At 37.3% G+C, this 17280-nt stretch overlaps 1 protein-coding gene and 1 long non-coding RNA gene across 3 annotated transcripts in view; one reads left to right on the top strand and one right to left on the bottom strand.

The window, feature by feature from the left end:
• SI (sucrase-isomaltase) overlaps positions 1 to 6524 on the bottom strand; it is a 55436-nt gene extending 48912 nt beyond the window's left edge. The window contains exons 1-3 of one of the 2 annotated variants that reach the window (XM_084530301.1): positions 6501 to 6524; positions 2216 to 2339; positions 1374 to 1450 (exon numbers count right to left, since the gene is read on the bottom strand). In XM_084530301.1, the coding sequence (XP_084386427.1) occupies positions 1374 to 1450; positions 2216 to 2339; positions 6501 to 6509 (210 nt within the window). In that variant the 5' untranslated portion in view covers positions 6510 to 6524. Of the gene's footprint in view, positions 1 to 1373; positions 1451 to 2215; positions 2340 to 4186; positions 4267 to 6500 lie in introns of those variants that run through there. The other variant, XM_084530302.1, reaches the window with a different exon arrangement.
• LOC311441795 lies at positions 266 to 13111 on the top strand. The gene is made up of 3 exons (XR_014696218.1): positions 266 to 346; positions 9001 to 9128; positions 12756 to 13111. It is a non-coding gene; the product is annotated as an uncharacterized lncRNA (long non-coding RNA).
• Positions 13112 to 17280: the final 4169 nt, after the last annotated feature.

The raw sequence follows: 17280 nt of genomic DNA, 5'->3' as shown, positions 1-17280 counted from the left end.
CCAAGGAAAGTGCAGATTTAGGAATCATTTATTTTACCTCTAATTCCAGAGCAAGTACCCCTGTGTTCTAATCTGCACCTGGCCTTCCATTTTTTTTTCTGGTAACTGTATTTTGATTATTTTTAATTATTCCTAATCACCGAGGGCAAAAGACAAGGTCAGATTTACAAAAAGGCTTGCAGTTGCAACCAGAGGAAAACTATTTTCCTCTGTTGTGATAAGTGCAGCACTTAATGTGGGGTGACTGGTTCAAAGGTTGTAATTAAAGATTAAAGTGATCTGCATGACATCTATCATGGCTTGCTTGTTCCTGGGGCATGGAACCAAAAGAGAAGAGGAACGTGCTGTGAGTTGAGCCTTTACTAATCTGTTAACCTGCAGACTTTATTGAACTATATATCATAATACAAACCATGGCATGACAGTAGCATTAACAACTGTCTTTTCTGGAATTGGATTGGGAATTCACTGAGAGACTGAGACAGTTGATTAATCATTTTTTATACTGCTGTGAATGATGTAAGTATCACATATCATAATATACTCTCTGTCTTTTCTTATAAACTGCACCCCACGAAGAAAAGAAAGATGGCAGGCACCCATCAGATTCCATCAGAAATTAAGAACATCCATCATAAACTGAATAATAATAATGATTATAAAAATAACAATAATAGCCTCAGTAATAGCCTTCCTATAACAGCCACCATCAAAATGTTCTGAATGCGAGAGGACTAAAAAATTAAGATGCTATTTTTCACTGGAAAAATAAACTCATGGATTCTTAAGCAAGAAGGTCATTTCTAAACTCTGTGTTTGCTCAGATGAGAGATAACAACCAAGAAAGAGAGAAAGTGAGATTCAAATCAGTTCTGAAAGGAAATTGGAAGTGTTCATTGCATTATAAAAATCATGTTCATCTGTGTAAAGTGCATCTTGACCTATTTCTAAAATATGCTTTATTGTAAATGCTGGTTGACTACCAGACAAATAAATTGCTTAGGCAATATTGTTGAAAACAATTTTTCTAACCATATCTTGTTTGCCTAATTTTGTTCCTGCTTATCACAAAGCCAAACTGCCAGCAGTTTGGCTTTGTGATAAACTGAAGACCACTATTGGCAGTGGTCTTCAACCCCTCACAGTATACTGCCACAGCGGCTAGAAAAAATAGACCTTCTGACGAAGAGCTATAATTGGTTATACAGGAGCTAAGCTTCCCCACAAAGCATTTAGATGTTCAGAGACAAAAACAGCAACAAAAAAGTTATAAAACCGCCAATATAGTAGAGACAAAGTAAATTTTCATAATTAAACATGAATCTTTTTGTGAGAAATTCTATTTTGTAATTTTTTCTATAATGTTTTCAGACCTTTGTAGCTAGTTGATCTGGGATGCAGTCAATTCTCTCTTCTATTGATATGTTCAGACATACTGGTGTAAATTCCGCTACCAAAATAAAATAAGGGGTTATTAACAGGATTTCCAAAAATCAGGAATATCTGTATTACCTCTTAAATCATTAAGTGTTTCTGCTAAATATTTCACACTATCTGGAAACTCTAGCCATTAAAATAGACTCAGATGAATTTAATATATTGCTACTGTGATTTACCTTATATTTGAAACATTGCACATTCTAGATAAAGATAGGAAAGCTTCACTTTCTATTTCTGCACATATGGGCAACACTGATAAATTTATTTCTTAAGATATTGAATAATGCTATTTTTGGTAAGTCATATAACTCAATATGCATCGCTTCTTGTAAAAAATTTACACCAAATTAAAATCAGAAGGATTTTTTTTTTTTTATATGGTGGTGTGTAACTGCTTTTATGTATGCTCCTTCGCATGAAATACTGCTCATCGAGGCAGCTTGAATTAGAGCATCAGACAAAAGCACCTTAAGCCTCCATTAAGAATATAACTGTAACACTGAAAGCCACAGGAAATATGTTGGTTTTAAAAAGAAGAGCAGAGCAATGTTTCCGGTTTTTTGTTTTGTTTGTTTGCTTGGTTTTTGTTGTTTTGTTTTGTTTTTCATTTGAACGTCAATGTTTTTTGAAAAGTCTGACTCAATGCAAATGATTTAAATGATGCCAATAGGCAGCTCCTGGAGCTGCATGGGATTCATGATCACCTCAGCAAGCAGAGCTGAGCAGCCCCCTGATGAAGAGTTTCCATCTGGTAACACAAATGGCAAGTACTTACTTATTACTTTGACTCCAGGTTGTCCTGATGCTAACAGTGCAATGAGGACAATGGCCACCACAGTCACCAGACAGAACAGGGCAATCAGGGTGGTTTCCAGACCACTGAAATTCCTCTTGCCCATCTAGGCTCAGAGTAACACCATTGACATAAGTAAAACAAAAGTAATAGCTTTGAAAACTCTACAAATTACGTTATTGATTTTAATTAATATATGTTTACACATTCTTTAGGTTTTAAAACCCTAATATTGGGGTTAAAAATAAATCTCTTATTCAGGATGATTCACACAGCAGAGAGTACCACATTATTACACTCATGGGAAATCACTGAGAAATGTGTTTTATTCAACTGTATACCACTTTTAAATACCCACAAATAAGAGTTTTCACTTGAGAGTAACTACGAAGTTTCTTACATTTTACTGAAACTCCAGAAACTAAAAACAAATCTGTGTGCATTTTTTTTTGTTTGTTTGTCTGTCTGATTCTGCAAGGCTTGTTTCCTTCTTTAGAACAAACACATACTACCTCCTCTTTTATAAAGGAAGATGTTAGCTTGTGAAAAAAAGGTAGTTAACAAAAAACACTAATGAGCTCTAATAACATATCACACTTGTGACACTTGGCAAAGACTAGCCATAGGAGCCAGGGTAAGTTACTTATTTGTCAAGTGGAAGAAAATTGCATGCTTATAAAGCCATGGGATTTCACAGACATTGCGGGGTAGTCAAGGCAGAAGAAACTACCACAGGAGGTACTCTGGCAGCTGCTGAAATCACAACTGAAATGAAGGAGAGTATGTAGGTGGAGTCAGTGCCTTAAACTGCTGTTTAAAAACTGTGTTGTACCCAGTATCGCTTCTCTGCAAGGCACAGTGGAGCACAGCGTGCTGTGCCAAGGCGGGTGTGCTGTCTGTAGAGCCAGCTGCTCAGCCCCACGCACAGAACAACACGGTACTATTAATATTGAACTGCACACCAACAATAAAACTAGTGAAAACTAGTCTCCAGAATCCAGATCAATATACATTGGCAGCAGCAACTGACTTTTACCTTTGGTTATAAACTTTTAGCCTTATAAAACAGCCTTAAATACAGAGAAATACCTTATTTTTAGCTCAAGTAAGAAAGTGAAGGAACATGTGTGCATTGCACTAGCATATGAAAACACTGTCAAGGGTTTTAGTGATAACTCAAAAGAAAAATACTTTAGTAAAAGTTGTGTGGTGCGTGCGTGTGTGTGTGTGAAATAACACTAAATCTGTTGCAGTTCATCACCTCTCATTTCCTACAAATATATACTATCACCCCACCAGCATCCCTATTCCTGGAAATCCCACAGCCACAGGAATGAATGGAGAGGAAAAGCAATACTGAAACACCAACAATCCCCACAATAGTGAAGGCAATACTTAGATACAAGTGCTTTTCCTTAATTACAAATAATTATATTAAAATGATTTAAATTACTTAAAAAGCTTTTCTAAATAGCATAGTGCTGTTCATATTTTCTCTAGTGATATCTAAATTGGTAGCCATTTTTATGATTATTGTTACTTTGTCAGGGAATACCATATTTAAAGTCTGAAACTACACTGTATATTGGGAAGTATATATTTAAGGCCTCTTCTTTATAATAAAGAAACGATACTCCAACAGTTTCTCTCCTGAGTTTCCTTTAACATTGTCAGAATACAGGTCCACTAGGAGCCCTAACAAGTGACAGTTATTTTTCTGAAAACTAGAATATTATTAAAGTCCTTGTCATCAAACTCTTCCCACCACCCACAAACATAGCATTCTATTTCAGCTTTTTCATTTTCATGGTCTCCCTCAAGACCTGAGACTTAAAAAACATGGATTTATAATTTATAACAGTTCTAATTTATAAAAGTTCTACTGCATGACTTGTACTCAGCAGTGAAGTAAAGGTCTCCAGTAACTTGGATGCAATAAATGGGATGACATACCTTAAAGCCCCTCTGCTTCCTTCATCTGCTGCTCCTAGCTGTAAAGCTCAAACTCAAAATCAATGCTTTATTCTCTGTTCTTATCAGCTCATTGCGTTGTTTGCTAACCAATCTACCAATAGCAGGTCCATACATAATTACAGGCAGATTGTAGAAACTCTTTGGGCTAAAAATAGTTACTATGGTTATTGTAGCCAAGGAATGGCTAGTTAATTAATAATATTTTGATTCAGTTTTACTCAGCATGTTCTCCAAATAAGACAAAAACAGCAATAAAATGACAATATGTTTGTCCGTGTTGCATGACTTAGTGGTTTTATTCTGTTCTTTTTCCATATCATTATTTCTAGAACCTTCATGCAACCTTCTCATTGTCTATCATTTCTGCTTTAATCACCCCATGAAGTCATTAAATGTCCCCAAATGAGGAAAAGACTTATTAAAATAATTGTAAGAAAGAATCAGATTTATGATCACTGAAACTTTTTCAGGAATGAACCATGAATTATTAATTCTAATATTAATATAAACAGATTTCATGGGATTCTAACAAGAAATGTCAAAATCATAAGAGAACAATGAAAGATTAGCATGAAAAAGAGCTTACATGGAAGAGTCTTCAATCATAATCTTAATATGAAATCTTAACGTGGGATTAGGTTTTGCCTTCTCCTTACAACAGATCTAATCATAACCTTAAATCTCTATTTTCCAAAGGAAAACTTTTAGTTCATATTGTTACAGTACTTATAACCTATTTTTCAGTAATAAGGAGATGGCTGAGAAGTGTCACTTGTAGTTTGAATTTTTCACAAATTTATTCAATTTCCTGAATATTTCCCCTCCCACTGGCGACCCCTCTAAGCACCAAATGAATGGTTCCTTTCTCCTTAGTCAGTACTTAAAAAGACACAAAATCAATCATACACAGGGCTCTCCTGGAACCATTCATCTTTGAATGCCACCACTCTCACTGACCATTTCTGACACACCCTGGTATTTAGCTATCTCATCCTCTCCATTTCACTGTAACAACATCATGCATGTCTGCATGTGTGCAAACAAGCTCTTGAAATCTAATTCTAACATCCCTCTTAACATTGCTAAGTATGCTGCTTTATGAGCGCATATTGAGACATATCAAATTCACGTGAATTATGAAGATACCAGTGGTTCTGGAGGTCTGGGGGGGGGAGGGGCTTTTTGTGCATGTCTGTTTTCTAAGTTTTATATCTTCATTTAGCTGTTCCAAGAAAGTACTCAGTTTGGCAAAGCATATGGCCATGAGTTTCGTTTAAGCATGTCTGCAATCACATTACCATCAATATAACCATTTGCTTAAGTGCTTTCCTGAATTTCCACAATGCTGCAATCTCATATTATCAATCACCTAGCACATATTTTCTATGCAACTTGAGAGCATGAAAGCACTGAACAAAAAGGTCTCACAAGAGGGTTAACCAGCAGGTTTCCCAGCTGAGTATATTTTAATTTACCTACAAAGGATGTCAACAATGGGGCTTTGAGGTCAAGATGTGATATTGAACTCTAAGAAGCAGGAACGGAGAAGGCTCTTCAGTCGGGGACACCAAGGGACCATAAAGAAAACCAAGAATTCTATTAAATCAAGAGCTGGAACAGCATGGTCTCTGCTGTGTCCTGCTTTTGTTTCCAGGAATTAAGAGCCGATTCATTTCTGACAGCCAGTAAGAAGAATTACTAGAAGTTCAGGAGTATAGGTTAGACTAGAGTCTAGGAAAAAAACTAGGAAATTAGGTACTGTTCAAAATGTAGTCATTTAGAAAGAAACATTCATTTATCAGCTTTTAACAGGACCATTTTTAATTAAATCACATATAACTTGAAAAAAACTTGTTAGGCAGTCATAGGTGGCTCCCTGAGAGTAGTGCTAATGAGCAAGTTCTTTTCTACACCTTCACAAGATTTTTATTTTTCCCCCCCAGTGCTCCATTATCAAACATTTACTTTAAGTTACAGTTTGGAGCCCTTAATTCCTACAAGAAGCTGCTTGTAGATCACCAGTTCAGGCAAGAACATAATGATTAACTGCCATGGAAGAACATCTACCAAAGATCCAATGGGAACATGCTGGCCCTCCTGTATTCCCCACATGCTGCATTTGCATGGCTGAAAGCACTCTGCAATCTCAGTTCAGCAAGAAGGGAGCTCTTCAGTGCAGCCATGGTCATACAGAAAGAAGGAGGAAGTCTGAGCACTTTTTAGAGGCAGTTGTGGGGAATCCTGTGCTCAAAGACATCCCTCAAGACTGGGAAAAGAAACTAGCTTGATTTACCTTCTGCATGTGATAAGGCAGATGCCTCCCTTCTCTGAAAGGAGATCTGAAAGATGCAGCCCTTGTTCCTTCAGAACGAGATATGTGCCCTTATCACCATTCTGTGTACTGAAGCACACATGCCTGTTCAGAGCAAAGACCCATATGCCTGTGCCCCACTCCCAGCTCAGTTACTCATTAGCTGAGTGTCATGTGGTGATTTTCCTACACTCATCTGCATGCTTCATGATTTTTTCCATCTGGATAAGGAAGATGATGATAGTTCTTCAAATGCTTCAAACGGTTTGGTTACAATGTATACAGCGGTTTACCTAGAGAACAGAATAGTGTCCAGCCTTTCCAAGAAGTCGCTGAATTGCTATCTCAGGAAACCATACACACCCTGAAAACTCTGGCTGCAGTACCCCATTGAACAAAGGTCTTATGGACTGTTCCCTGAGGTGCTGGTCCCCAAGCACCTACTCTGGTAGGAGTGTCCCATTGGCATTGCTGCTTGGGCTCCTCTCCTAGGCACAGGGACAAGAGGGCTATGTGCAGGTCCCATCATGACAGTAAAGGTACAGTTGTACTATGGTTTGTATCTAAATATGTCTACATACTATCTGACCATTACAGACTCTGCTTACTTTGAGTAACTGCTTGCTTTTCTTTAGACAAAACAGATATCCTAGTTGAGCAAAAGACAAAAATTGAGCAAAATAATTTGGTAAAATCAACATTTTGGTGACAGTTTGGTGACAGAACAGGTTATTGGCAGGAGATCTGATCTCTTCCTGTTGTAACTCTGCTGCCGTAAATTGGTTTATACCGTTGATTTCACATAAACAATGAAGAAAATATGTGGTGCTAAAGCAGAGGCTGGAGACTAGGACTCCTTATTTAGAAAACAGTATCTCAGTATTTTAGCCTTTGAGCTCAAATCATTTAGTGTTCTCTCTAGCTTGATTGGCATGGAAATATTAAATGACTACGGCAGTGTTTAAACAAAAGCAAAGGAATATTTAGGTTTATACCTTCCTTTTATTTTTATAGATTGTACCTTATTGTCTTTATGAGATGTGTAAATAGAAACTCAGACTTTTGCAGAAAACTACCAAAAAAAAGTGTTACGAGTTTGGTGGAATTCAACCTCAAAAAGGTTCACTGCACCTCTTAATCTTCAGCACTTTGCTAAGACCTCAGCAAACACATGGAACAAGTGATGTGGTTCACAGAATAGCTTTGCCTACTGCATCACCAGCCTCCAGGGTTCTACCAGCACCCATGAGCTCTGTGTGGAGGACTCCAAAGAAAACATTTTCAGAAAGTTCATTAATGCCTATAACAAAGTAAATGCATGCCATGCCATAGACATCTTTTTGATCTTTTAAGCTTCAATAAGCACAGTGATGAGCATAGACTGTTGAAAACCTGTGTTAGGCAGCTCTTCAGTGGAAATTTCTAGGCAGAAGCCTTACCGGAGCAGGGAAGATTTTACTGGACCTCTGGACCTGAGAATGAAGGCATACTGTTATTCAGCTTTCCAATTTGTTATAGGTTTCTCTAAAGGACATAGAAAATTCCTACAGATTAGGACAAATATATATGTATATATAAAACAATTTTAAAGAGAAACTGAGCAAGAAAACTTCTAATGGGGAAAAATAAATAAATAAAAATGTATACTTGCCCAGGAGTCTCATTCATACACTGAACAATTAATGAAAATTCAACCAAGCAAGTAAAAGAACTGGGAAAGCCTCACAAAATGTATCACAAACATTTATTTCCCCAGTGGGACTTTGGAGACAATGGATTTGAATTCATTCAAAGCAATCTCATTTGCACAAAGTGCCTCACAGTTCAAGACCAGATCACGTGAGCTTAGTCTCAAACAGAGGTAGTTTTCATTTCATAGTAAATGACAGCCAAAAGATTTTGATTTTTTTTTTTTTTTTTTTTTTTTATTAACCAGATACAGAAATAAGTTCAACTGAATAATTTAATTTTCATGGAAAACCAGAATATGTTTGAAGTTCATTTTCAAAGTATGTGTAGTTTTTCTAAGAGAAATGCAATTAGACATTGTATAAACTCTATCTTCTCATAGCTAAATTACTTTCTGTGTACCTAAACCATGGGCCTTTATCCTGGTTCAAATAACACTTCTGAGCCAAGAAAGTATGGCAAAGATAACGAACATGGTATAAAACTGAATCCAAATGTTATTTATAAGTTATTATTTCAAGTTACAGCCCAGTAAAAGCCATGATGATGACTGCAATAATAACATTTCCAACTGAACGTATACTGTAGAAAGAGGAAGAAATTCCACAGCTCTTAGGACAATTGAGGAAAATACTTGTGGATCTGTAAAATACACCAATATAACAATCACCACTGAAAGTTTTACTGTAGACAGGGCAGTACATGTTTCTTAGATGGTTGAGATGATCTGATAGCTGTTAAGAACTGAAATCAGAGAAAAAATATTTTAACATTTCCTTTTTTTCTTTTATAGTTAATGAACACAGAAAGCAGAAACTGAGAAGGTGTCCAAAGAAGAAGCATCATGAGAGCTTGAATCATAATCATGAATGTAAATTACCTGATCATATCTGTAACTGCTGTTCTTCAAGCTAGCAAATGGTAGGTGCTAGTAGAGCCAAATCTTATATATTGCAAATATTTATTATCTGTCCTTTCAGCTGAGAAAGGAAATACAAGCTTGCTTGGAAAAAATAAAAATAAAAATTAAAAATTAAAAAATATGGCTATTCATGATTCAAGACATGGAAATATCAAAATGTGTTTTACAGAGTTATTTGATCAAAATCTATTGTCTTTTTTTTGTTTTTTGTTTTTTTTTCTTCAAACTGTAATGAGATTGTATTAGGGATATTTGGAATTGTAAAAGGTTCTACAAGCAAATGATTCAGACCTCTTATTTGTAGCTGACAATGTTAACTTTAGGATATACTTTGCTGCCTATAAACGAGGGTGAAAAACGATAAGTATTTTTTTCCAGCTAATTGCTAGCTCCTGATAGTACATAATACTCAAAAGTACGCCACCAGTAATTCTCAGATACGCATTCTCACGTCTCTGCTCTGTCATCCAAAGGGAATACTGATGGTATTCACAGGCATGTAAGGCCAACCCTGTGCCATCCTCTCCAACTTCTTTGGGTCCCCCACCTCTCCTCAAATATCTGAATCTGCAGTTTGAGTCACAGAGCAGAACCAACCTAACCCAGCTTAGATGCTTTTTTCAAGAAATGCTGACTTTGGAAAAAGAAGGCATTATTGAAAGTGGAAACTTGGCAGCATGTTAGATCAGATTTATTCATGAGACATGTCACAAGCTGACAGACTGAGCCCATTGTGGTTGCTTGTTCTGGAGTCATTACTGGGAAGGGCTGTTAGTTTTACTCTCTAGTCTTCGTTTTCTCAAGTTCTTCAGCCTTGTGTAATTTTATTTATTTATTTATTTATTTATTTTTGTATTCCTTCCTATCTCAAATGTACCTGCAGAAAGAAAGCTTCACTTCTGTTAACAGATCTGGAGACACTGGAAACACTTTCTGAATGAGGACATGTCAAGGTTAACATTCAAAGTACAGCTTATTACTTTGAATAAAAAATATATGGCTTCATATGAAATCTATTGGTGAGAAAATCATGGACTAGTTTCACAAAAATAAAAATGCATGTATCATGTATTAAATCTCTTCAAAAAGATAGGCCTTCTCCCTCTTCTGAATCTCTACAAAAGAGGTGAAACTGCCTCTTAAACCTCCTGATGTTTTTGATGTCATGATGTTTTTCTCTCTAGAATATGGCAAATACACATATGTGCTTAAATAAAGTATGTATAGCCTAGCAAGTAAAACAAAGGCAAAAATTAGTCTGGATTTAAGAACTCTGATCAACCCATTCTGCATTTTGGCAATCAAAATGCACATTAATGTAAAATAAATACTTATATGACTACCTATTTGTGGCACTTTGAAGATGCATATGCACAAACCACTAGGAAGCCCAAGAGTCTACAAACTCTTAAAATTTTTCAGTCATTTGTTAGGCAGATGCAAAATAGCAATTTTTATAGTTTTCTAATGCAATCTGAAAACAAACAGCAAAAACAAAGGCAAAAAGATGGGGACTTTTTCTGACCTTCTTAGATTATGAATTTGCACATGAAAAGTTTTTCTGCAAGTATGAAGGCCAGAAACTTTGGTTATTCTCTTTAAATGGATGTTGGTACTTTAACTTAATTTAAAGTAAGTAAATAAATAAATAAAAACATACACAATAATGATTAAATAAAGAAGATGCAATACTGACAATAACCTAACAGCAAAAATCAGTTAGTAAATAACACTCCAAACACACTTTAATAAGTTCTAACTTAATTATTTGTAATTCCTAACCTATTATATTTTTTCAGGTCATTATCAAATAAAAGCTGAAATGACAGATTGTCTCCCTGCTTTCAGAGTTTGGAAAAAATAATTCTGAAAACAACTGCTTAATGAAATCACTGTTCTGACCCTTTGCATTTTTATTTATTTATTTATTTTTTTTTTTTGTTAAAGCTTGTCTGCTGACTTTCCTTGCCCTTGCTGCAGATGGTCCTCCAGCCAGTGCCTGTGCTTCTTGCTGCTACTGAGCAGGAAACAAAGCAAACCCACCATTATTATATACTGATTCCTAGCCAACTTTTTTACTTATTTAGACATTTTATTAGTTTATTATTCAGCTTTGGGTTTTTTTTTTTTTTTTTTTTTTTAAATAAAAATAATAGAAGTTCATAATAATAATAAAAAATGATTAAATGCTTAGGAGCTTTATTTAAAAAGGTGAAAAGTTAATATTCCGCATATTTATAAAAATAACTTCAAAATGTGCATTACATCAGCGCCAAGAATCTCATTGCCTTCAGCCTCTGTTTCTATATGGCATTTAGTAAGCACTCAGTGGTCAGGCCGGTCTGCAGAAGTGACACGAGGGCTCATGCAGAGAGGATGGATCAGCTCATACTCACATCATTCAGGATACAGGAAACTTCAAAGTTCAAAGTGCTTATGATCTCTATTAGCATAGTTCCATTTGTGTCTTTTAACCTGCGCAATAACCTCTAAGCTGCAGCCTTGCACCTAGTGGTAATTTTTTTGTCTCTGTGATGAAGGATTAAAATCCTGAAATGAATAATCCATCGGATGCTTTTGCTTTATGCATGAATCTTTACAAACCTTTAAAGATTCTGTTTAAACCAGTTCCAAGGTGATCTCTCTGATCACAACAGCTGAAAGTTTCCCACTCCTCCCCTCCCCCCCCCCCCTTTTTTTTTAAAAAGCCTAACACCTGATATTTTACAGTTGCTTGTAATCTCATGTGGGAGTCTGAATGAAAATATCAAATAGTGCAAGATTTTAAGCAAAGGTCTGGAGTCTGGAAACAGCACAGCAAAAATGATGGGATTGAGTATTTTCCTTGGTTTTCCTGGTTCCCTTGCTCCTGCCTTTCCATTCTCTCTCCATGTCTTACCTGCAGTTTTCTCTTTCAAGAGGCACTCTGTACTACTGGTCATGTGGGACACAGAAGTGCACAGTTCTCCCCACATCACAACTCTGTTCAGGCCCTCATGTGCAGCAAAGGGTCACTTAAGTGCCAAGATTGTTTAGCTGGAGGCTGGACCAAAGGTTTCATTCCCCAGCAGCCTTCAAAGAGGAGAGTATTGGCTGTTGTAGTTTTTGCTGGCCCAGATGGACTCACCAAGATATTTTCCTCCCAGATTGATTACATTAATGGCAAGAGCTTGAGTCAAGGAATTCAATGTTAAAATGATTTGCTACACCAGTAACATAGTTTGGGCTCAGGATTCTGCGAAGTTGTTTCAAGGAGAGTAGATTGTAAGAGAGCACAGCACGTCTTAGAATGGAAATATAGTGGCCACGAGATCATATGCTTGTGCTGGGAGATTTGTCATGTGGAGAGCGTAAACAGATCTTAAGAACGAGGTGAAAAACAACTTATATTAATGGGACAGATCAATGCAAAACATTATGGCATCGAGCCTTGCAGTGACAATGATATTAAAGAACCTCAGATGAGCTCCAAGATACATGAGTCTCCTGGTTAATGAATTATGGTGTTAATACCTCAAGGTGTAGAGGGCATGGGTGTATGCGTTTTTCCTGAATGTGTAAAAAAAAACTGTACCAGCTGATTTTGGAGCCACTTCTAATAATGTCCGCTTCTTGTACCATGACAGGCTTTTTGTTTTGTTTGCTGTACCCAGGATGTCACCAGAGTGATGAGAAATAAGCATTACCAAGAGGGAACAACAGCCCAGGAAATGCTTTGCACCATCCACCTTTTTGCTGTTTCTGCCTTTGGATTCTTTTAGTGCTCCAGGAAGGATAAATGCACTTATGGAATTTAGAGGGGAAGATCCAACACTTTCAAGTGAATGGACAGAGAGAAGGAAAGAAGTTGTTACTCTTACAGTAAATTATTTGATGCTTTCTTCATTTCTTATGACTTTTGAAGTAACACTTGGTATAGAAGCTATAGCCACTCTTTCTGCGTGTACATGTTAGTACATGACAAAATAAAACATATCAACTATTTAGTGTCTTCACTTATTAACACTGGTTCAGGAAGATAAATACTCAGTTTTTTTTTTTGTTGTTGTTGTTTGTTTGTTTTATTCATTGATGCTCTTGAAACAATTCCTTTGTGATAAAAAGAATTCAATTTGAAAGTATTTTATTGAAGTGTAAAGTCAAAGGCCTTCAATGATTCCTGTCCTTCTCAGCTGCAGACATCTTGAGGAAAACATAATGAGTGATTATTATTGATCAAACAAACGTTACAATCTATAAGTTCCTGTACAATGAACTTAAAGTCCCTGGACCCAAATGGTCACAATCAAGCTTGTATATGTGGTAGGCAAAACTTCACAGGCTCATAGGCAAACACCAGACCTCTCTCCCTCCCCCTCCTCAACAGGATAAGGAGAAAATATGAAAAAAAGAAAAGAAAAGCTCATAGGGTGAGCCAAAGACAGGCAGATCATCTGTGCCACTCCTTCCTCCTCACATGGTTCTATTCCAGCGTGGAGTCCCTCCCATGGGATGTGGTCTTTCACGAACTGCTTCAGCATGGATCATTTCCATGGGCTGCAGACCGTGGGCATATTCTCCTGCTCCTGCATGGAGTCCTCCATGGGCTACAGTGTGGATATCTGCTCCAAGGACTGCAGAGGGTGAGCCTACTCTGCCATGGTCCCCTCCATGGACTACAGGGGAACCTCTCCTTCAGCACCTGGAGCACCTCCTGCCCCTCTTTCTTAGTGTTGGCAGGGCTGGTTCCCTCACATTTTTTCCTCACTCCTCTCTCTCAGAGCTGCACCACCATGTTTTTGTTGTTGTTGTTGTTTTTACCCTTTCCTAGATGCGTTACTACAGAGGCACCACCCATGTTGCTGATGGGCTCGGCCATGTGCTGTGGCAGTTTGGCTGGAAGTGGCTGTCTCTGGCAGTGGCAGCCCCTGATCTCTCCTCACGGAAAACAATCCTGATGTCCCCAGTACAAAAACCTGGCCACAATCCTCATTTCCTCGGCCCTTGGGAAGGGACACAGTGGGGAAGACCTCCTTGAAGCAGCCAACACCTGTTGGAAGCTGTGATTTCTAAGTCTGAATGAGTTCCTGATGAATTATTATCTTGGGGATTCAGTAAAAGCCTTTCCCCTGGCCAAAATGCAAGTAGTTCAGCTAACATGCTGTGCTCTGACAAGCCCTCACAAAGCCAAGAAAACTGAATGATGAATTTCCTCAAATAAACGTGGTATTACCAAAAATGATGAAAATAACCTCTTGGAAGCTTTTGTCTGTGCCTAATGTTTCCCACATCAGTTGGGTAGGCCCCAAGTGGTAGCAATAACCTGACAGGGGATGGGTTGAAGGCTTAGTAACCTGCACCTCCCCTTTCTGAAGCAATTTTCTTATATTTGCTTGCTTACGCAGCTGGTCATCACTAGCTCAAGATTGTACTTTGTTCCTTTGGACAAAAATATTCATCAAAACAGTGAATTCATACTTAAATGCTCTTTTTTTTTTTTCCTTGCATTTCCAATTTCCTTACTTTACAGGCAAATTTCAGCAAATTCATTCCTATTAGAACACTGATCTTCCTATGAGATGTTAGCTACTTGGCTGTTCTACTACAAAATTTTAAAGCAGAGAAGCAGCCTTTAAATGATTTTTAAGCACAGTCAGTAGAGATTACTACAACTTCTAACAGCAGTTTATTCCCATCAAATTTAATTGTAAACACACTTTACTAATCCTTTTAGTTTGTATGCTGCACTCTTGGGATACAGAAAGCCGTTAACATGAATCACTATTATAGTAAATATATGATATTTCTTTTAGTGAAATAAAAACTCAGAGACCAATATTTATTAGTTAACCTTGAAACTTCAAGTTTAATTTTGTGCCTTCAGCATTGGGGAACACAAAGTTCTGGCTGACGTTTTGCAAGTACCATAGTATTTTATGGATAACAACTGGAAGCATTGTTTCATGCTAAAATAATAATCTGAAAGCATTTACTTTGCATACTTTGCATATAGTTAAACACTTTTAATCAGTAGTGACTACAATTGGCAGAGTTAAAATTAAGAAGGTAGAACTTATTATGGGTAATATTATGACTCAAAGTCCGTGCAGGTAACGTATTCTTTATGTTGCAATAAGCAATATCTTTATGTTATATATATTTATGCTGCATATTATTAAAAAAAAAAAAAAAAAAAAAAAAAAAACACGAACAAACAGGAAGCCAGACAGAGATTCTACTTCATTTGGTGGACCTTTTAGCATTTAGTTTTTATATATACATATATATAAGGCAGCAAAACTTGGAACACACTACATTTCAGCTGTGCATATCCATTTCTTTTTCTTTCATCCAAAATAAAAACAAGAATGAAATACATCCATTCTGTTTCACAATCTTATTTCATCTGTTTTGTTATGTACAAAAGTTACATAATTGTGTCTTTCCACTGAAAGGCAGAAAGTGCTGAGACTTAACTCAATACTGAATTTCAAAGAAAGGGTGGTAAGATCCCAATAGCAGGACAGATTAGACCCTCTACCAGAAAAGTGGTGAGACTGAGTGCCCCAGCAGTTCTGTTTGCATTTGAAAGATGCTCCATTGGAGTGCTGTCCTGAGTGGTGATACAATTCTACACATTTGTCTCAGTTGGCTTTATCAGTGCTTGACTTTATTGTCTGGGAAAAAATGTCCTGGACATATGTGACCCATGCAGATGGAAAGCCTGGCTTTCTGAAGTTGGTGAGAAGCTTAGCTGATAACTTCAGAGGCATGGAATTGGACTTGTACACATAATGGCCCTGTGCTGCCTTGCCTACAGCTCAAATCTGACTTGTCAGAAGAAATGGTATTGGCAAACAGAGGTAGGAAATGAAAAAGTTGTCAGACAAAACCAACAACAATAAGGTCACATAGAGACTACAGAAACATTTGTTGCTTTTCCTTCCTTCAAATTGCAGGCTGTGAGTAAGCTATTAGGAAGAATAGAAACCAGCACAAAACAAAACCCAACATTTCTTCACAGTCAGGAGCAGCGTGGTTTCCTCTACAGTAATTTCTGTGCTTAAAAGCTCTACCGCACCTCGTGCACAATATTTACTCTCTATTAAACAATACTTTCTAAAAGTGACTGTTAGTTAATGATGGTATGTCCTGCTGAACTATCCTCTAAATATGGTATTAGAGCTGAGAGCTGAATCCCCAAAGGCTTAAGAGCATATTGCTAACATAAGTTGTGAAGTTGTGAATATTTTCCATTATGCCAAAAACAGCTTCCTATCTGGGTGGTGCTGTTGTAGCTCAGCACATGAGCTGATGGAATTGTTCCAACTGGTGAACATTGGTGGCCAGCCCGGGACTTTAATTTCAGTAAAAATGCCATGGTTTAACCCGGCCGGCAGCTAAACACCACTCAGCCGTTCGCTCACCCTCCCCCCTCCCTCTCTGGGACGGGGGAGAGAAATGGAAAGTGAAGCCCGTGAGTTGAGATAAAGACAGTTTAATAAGACAGGAAATTTAATAATAATAATAATAATAATAATAATAATAATAATAATAATAATAATAATAGTGTGTACAATCAAGTGATGCACAATTGCTCACCACCCGCTGACCGATGCCCAGCCTAACCCTGAGCAGTCCGGCCCCCCTCCTCCTGCTAACCACCCCTATATATTGTTTAGCATGACGTCAGATGGTATGGAATACCCCTTTGGCTAGTTTGGGTCACCTGTCTTGGGTCTGTCCCCTCCCAGCTCTTGCTGCACCCCCAGCCTGCCCGTTGGCAGGACAGGGCAAGAAGCTGAGACATCCTTGGCTTAGTATAAGCACTGCTCTGCAGCAATTAAAACATCGGGATGTTATCAGCACTCTTCTCATCCTAAGCCAAAACATAGCATTCTACCAGCTACTAGGAAGAAAATTAACTCTGTTCTAACTGAAACCAGGACATCTATGATCAGTGTAAACATGATGCACAACGTGATCTCTAAAAAATTCTGAAAGAAAAAAGTAAATGGGATGTTGGCATTAGACTGGTTCAAGTCCACTTGAGCCTTTCAATTGCCTTCCTTCCTTTCAGGTGTTTTAAAGAAAATATATCTGTATATTCTCATTTATTTTCCAAATGTTGAATGCTTCAGTTTTCTTCACATTGTTAATCTATCTAGATCC

Source organism: Aythya ferina (assembly GCF_964211825.1).
Source record: "Aythya ferina genome assembly, chromosome: 9".
Classification (NCBI taxonomy): domain Eukaryota; kingdom Metazoa; phylum Chordata; class Aves; order Anseriformes; family Anatidae; genus Aythya; species Aythya ferina.
Note: the sequence above shows the minus strand (reverse complement) of the source record. Positions and strands in the feature narration are given on the sequence as shown.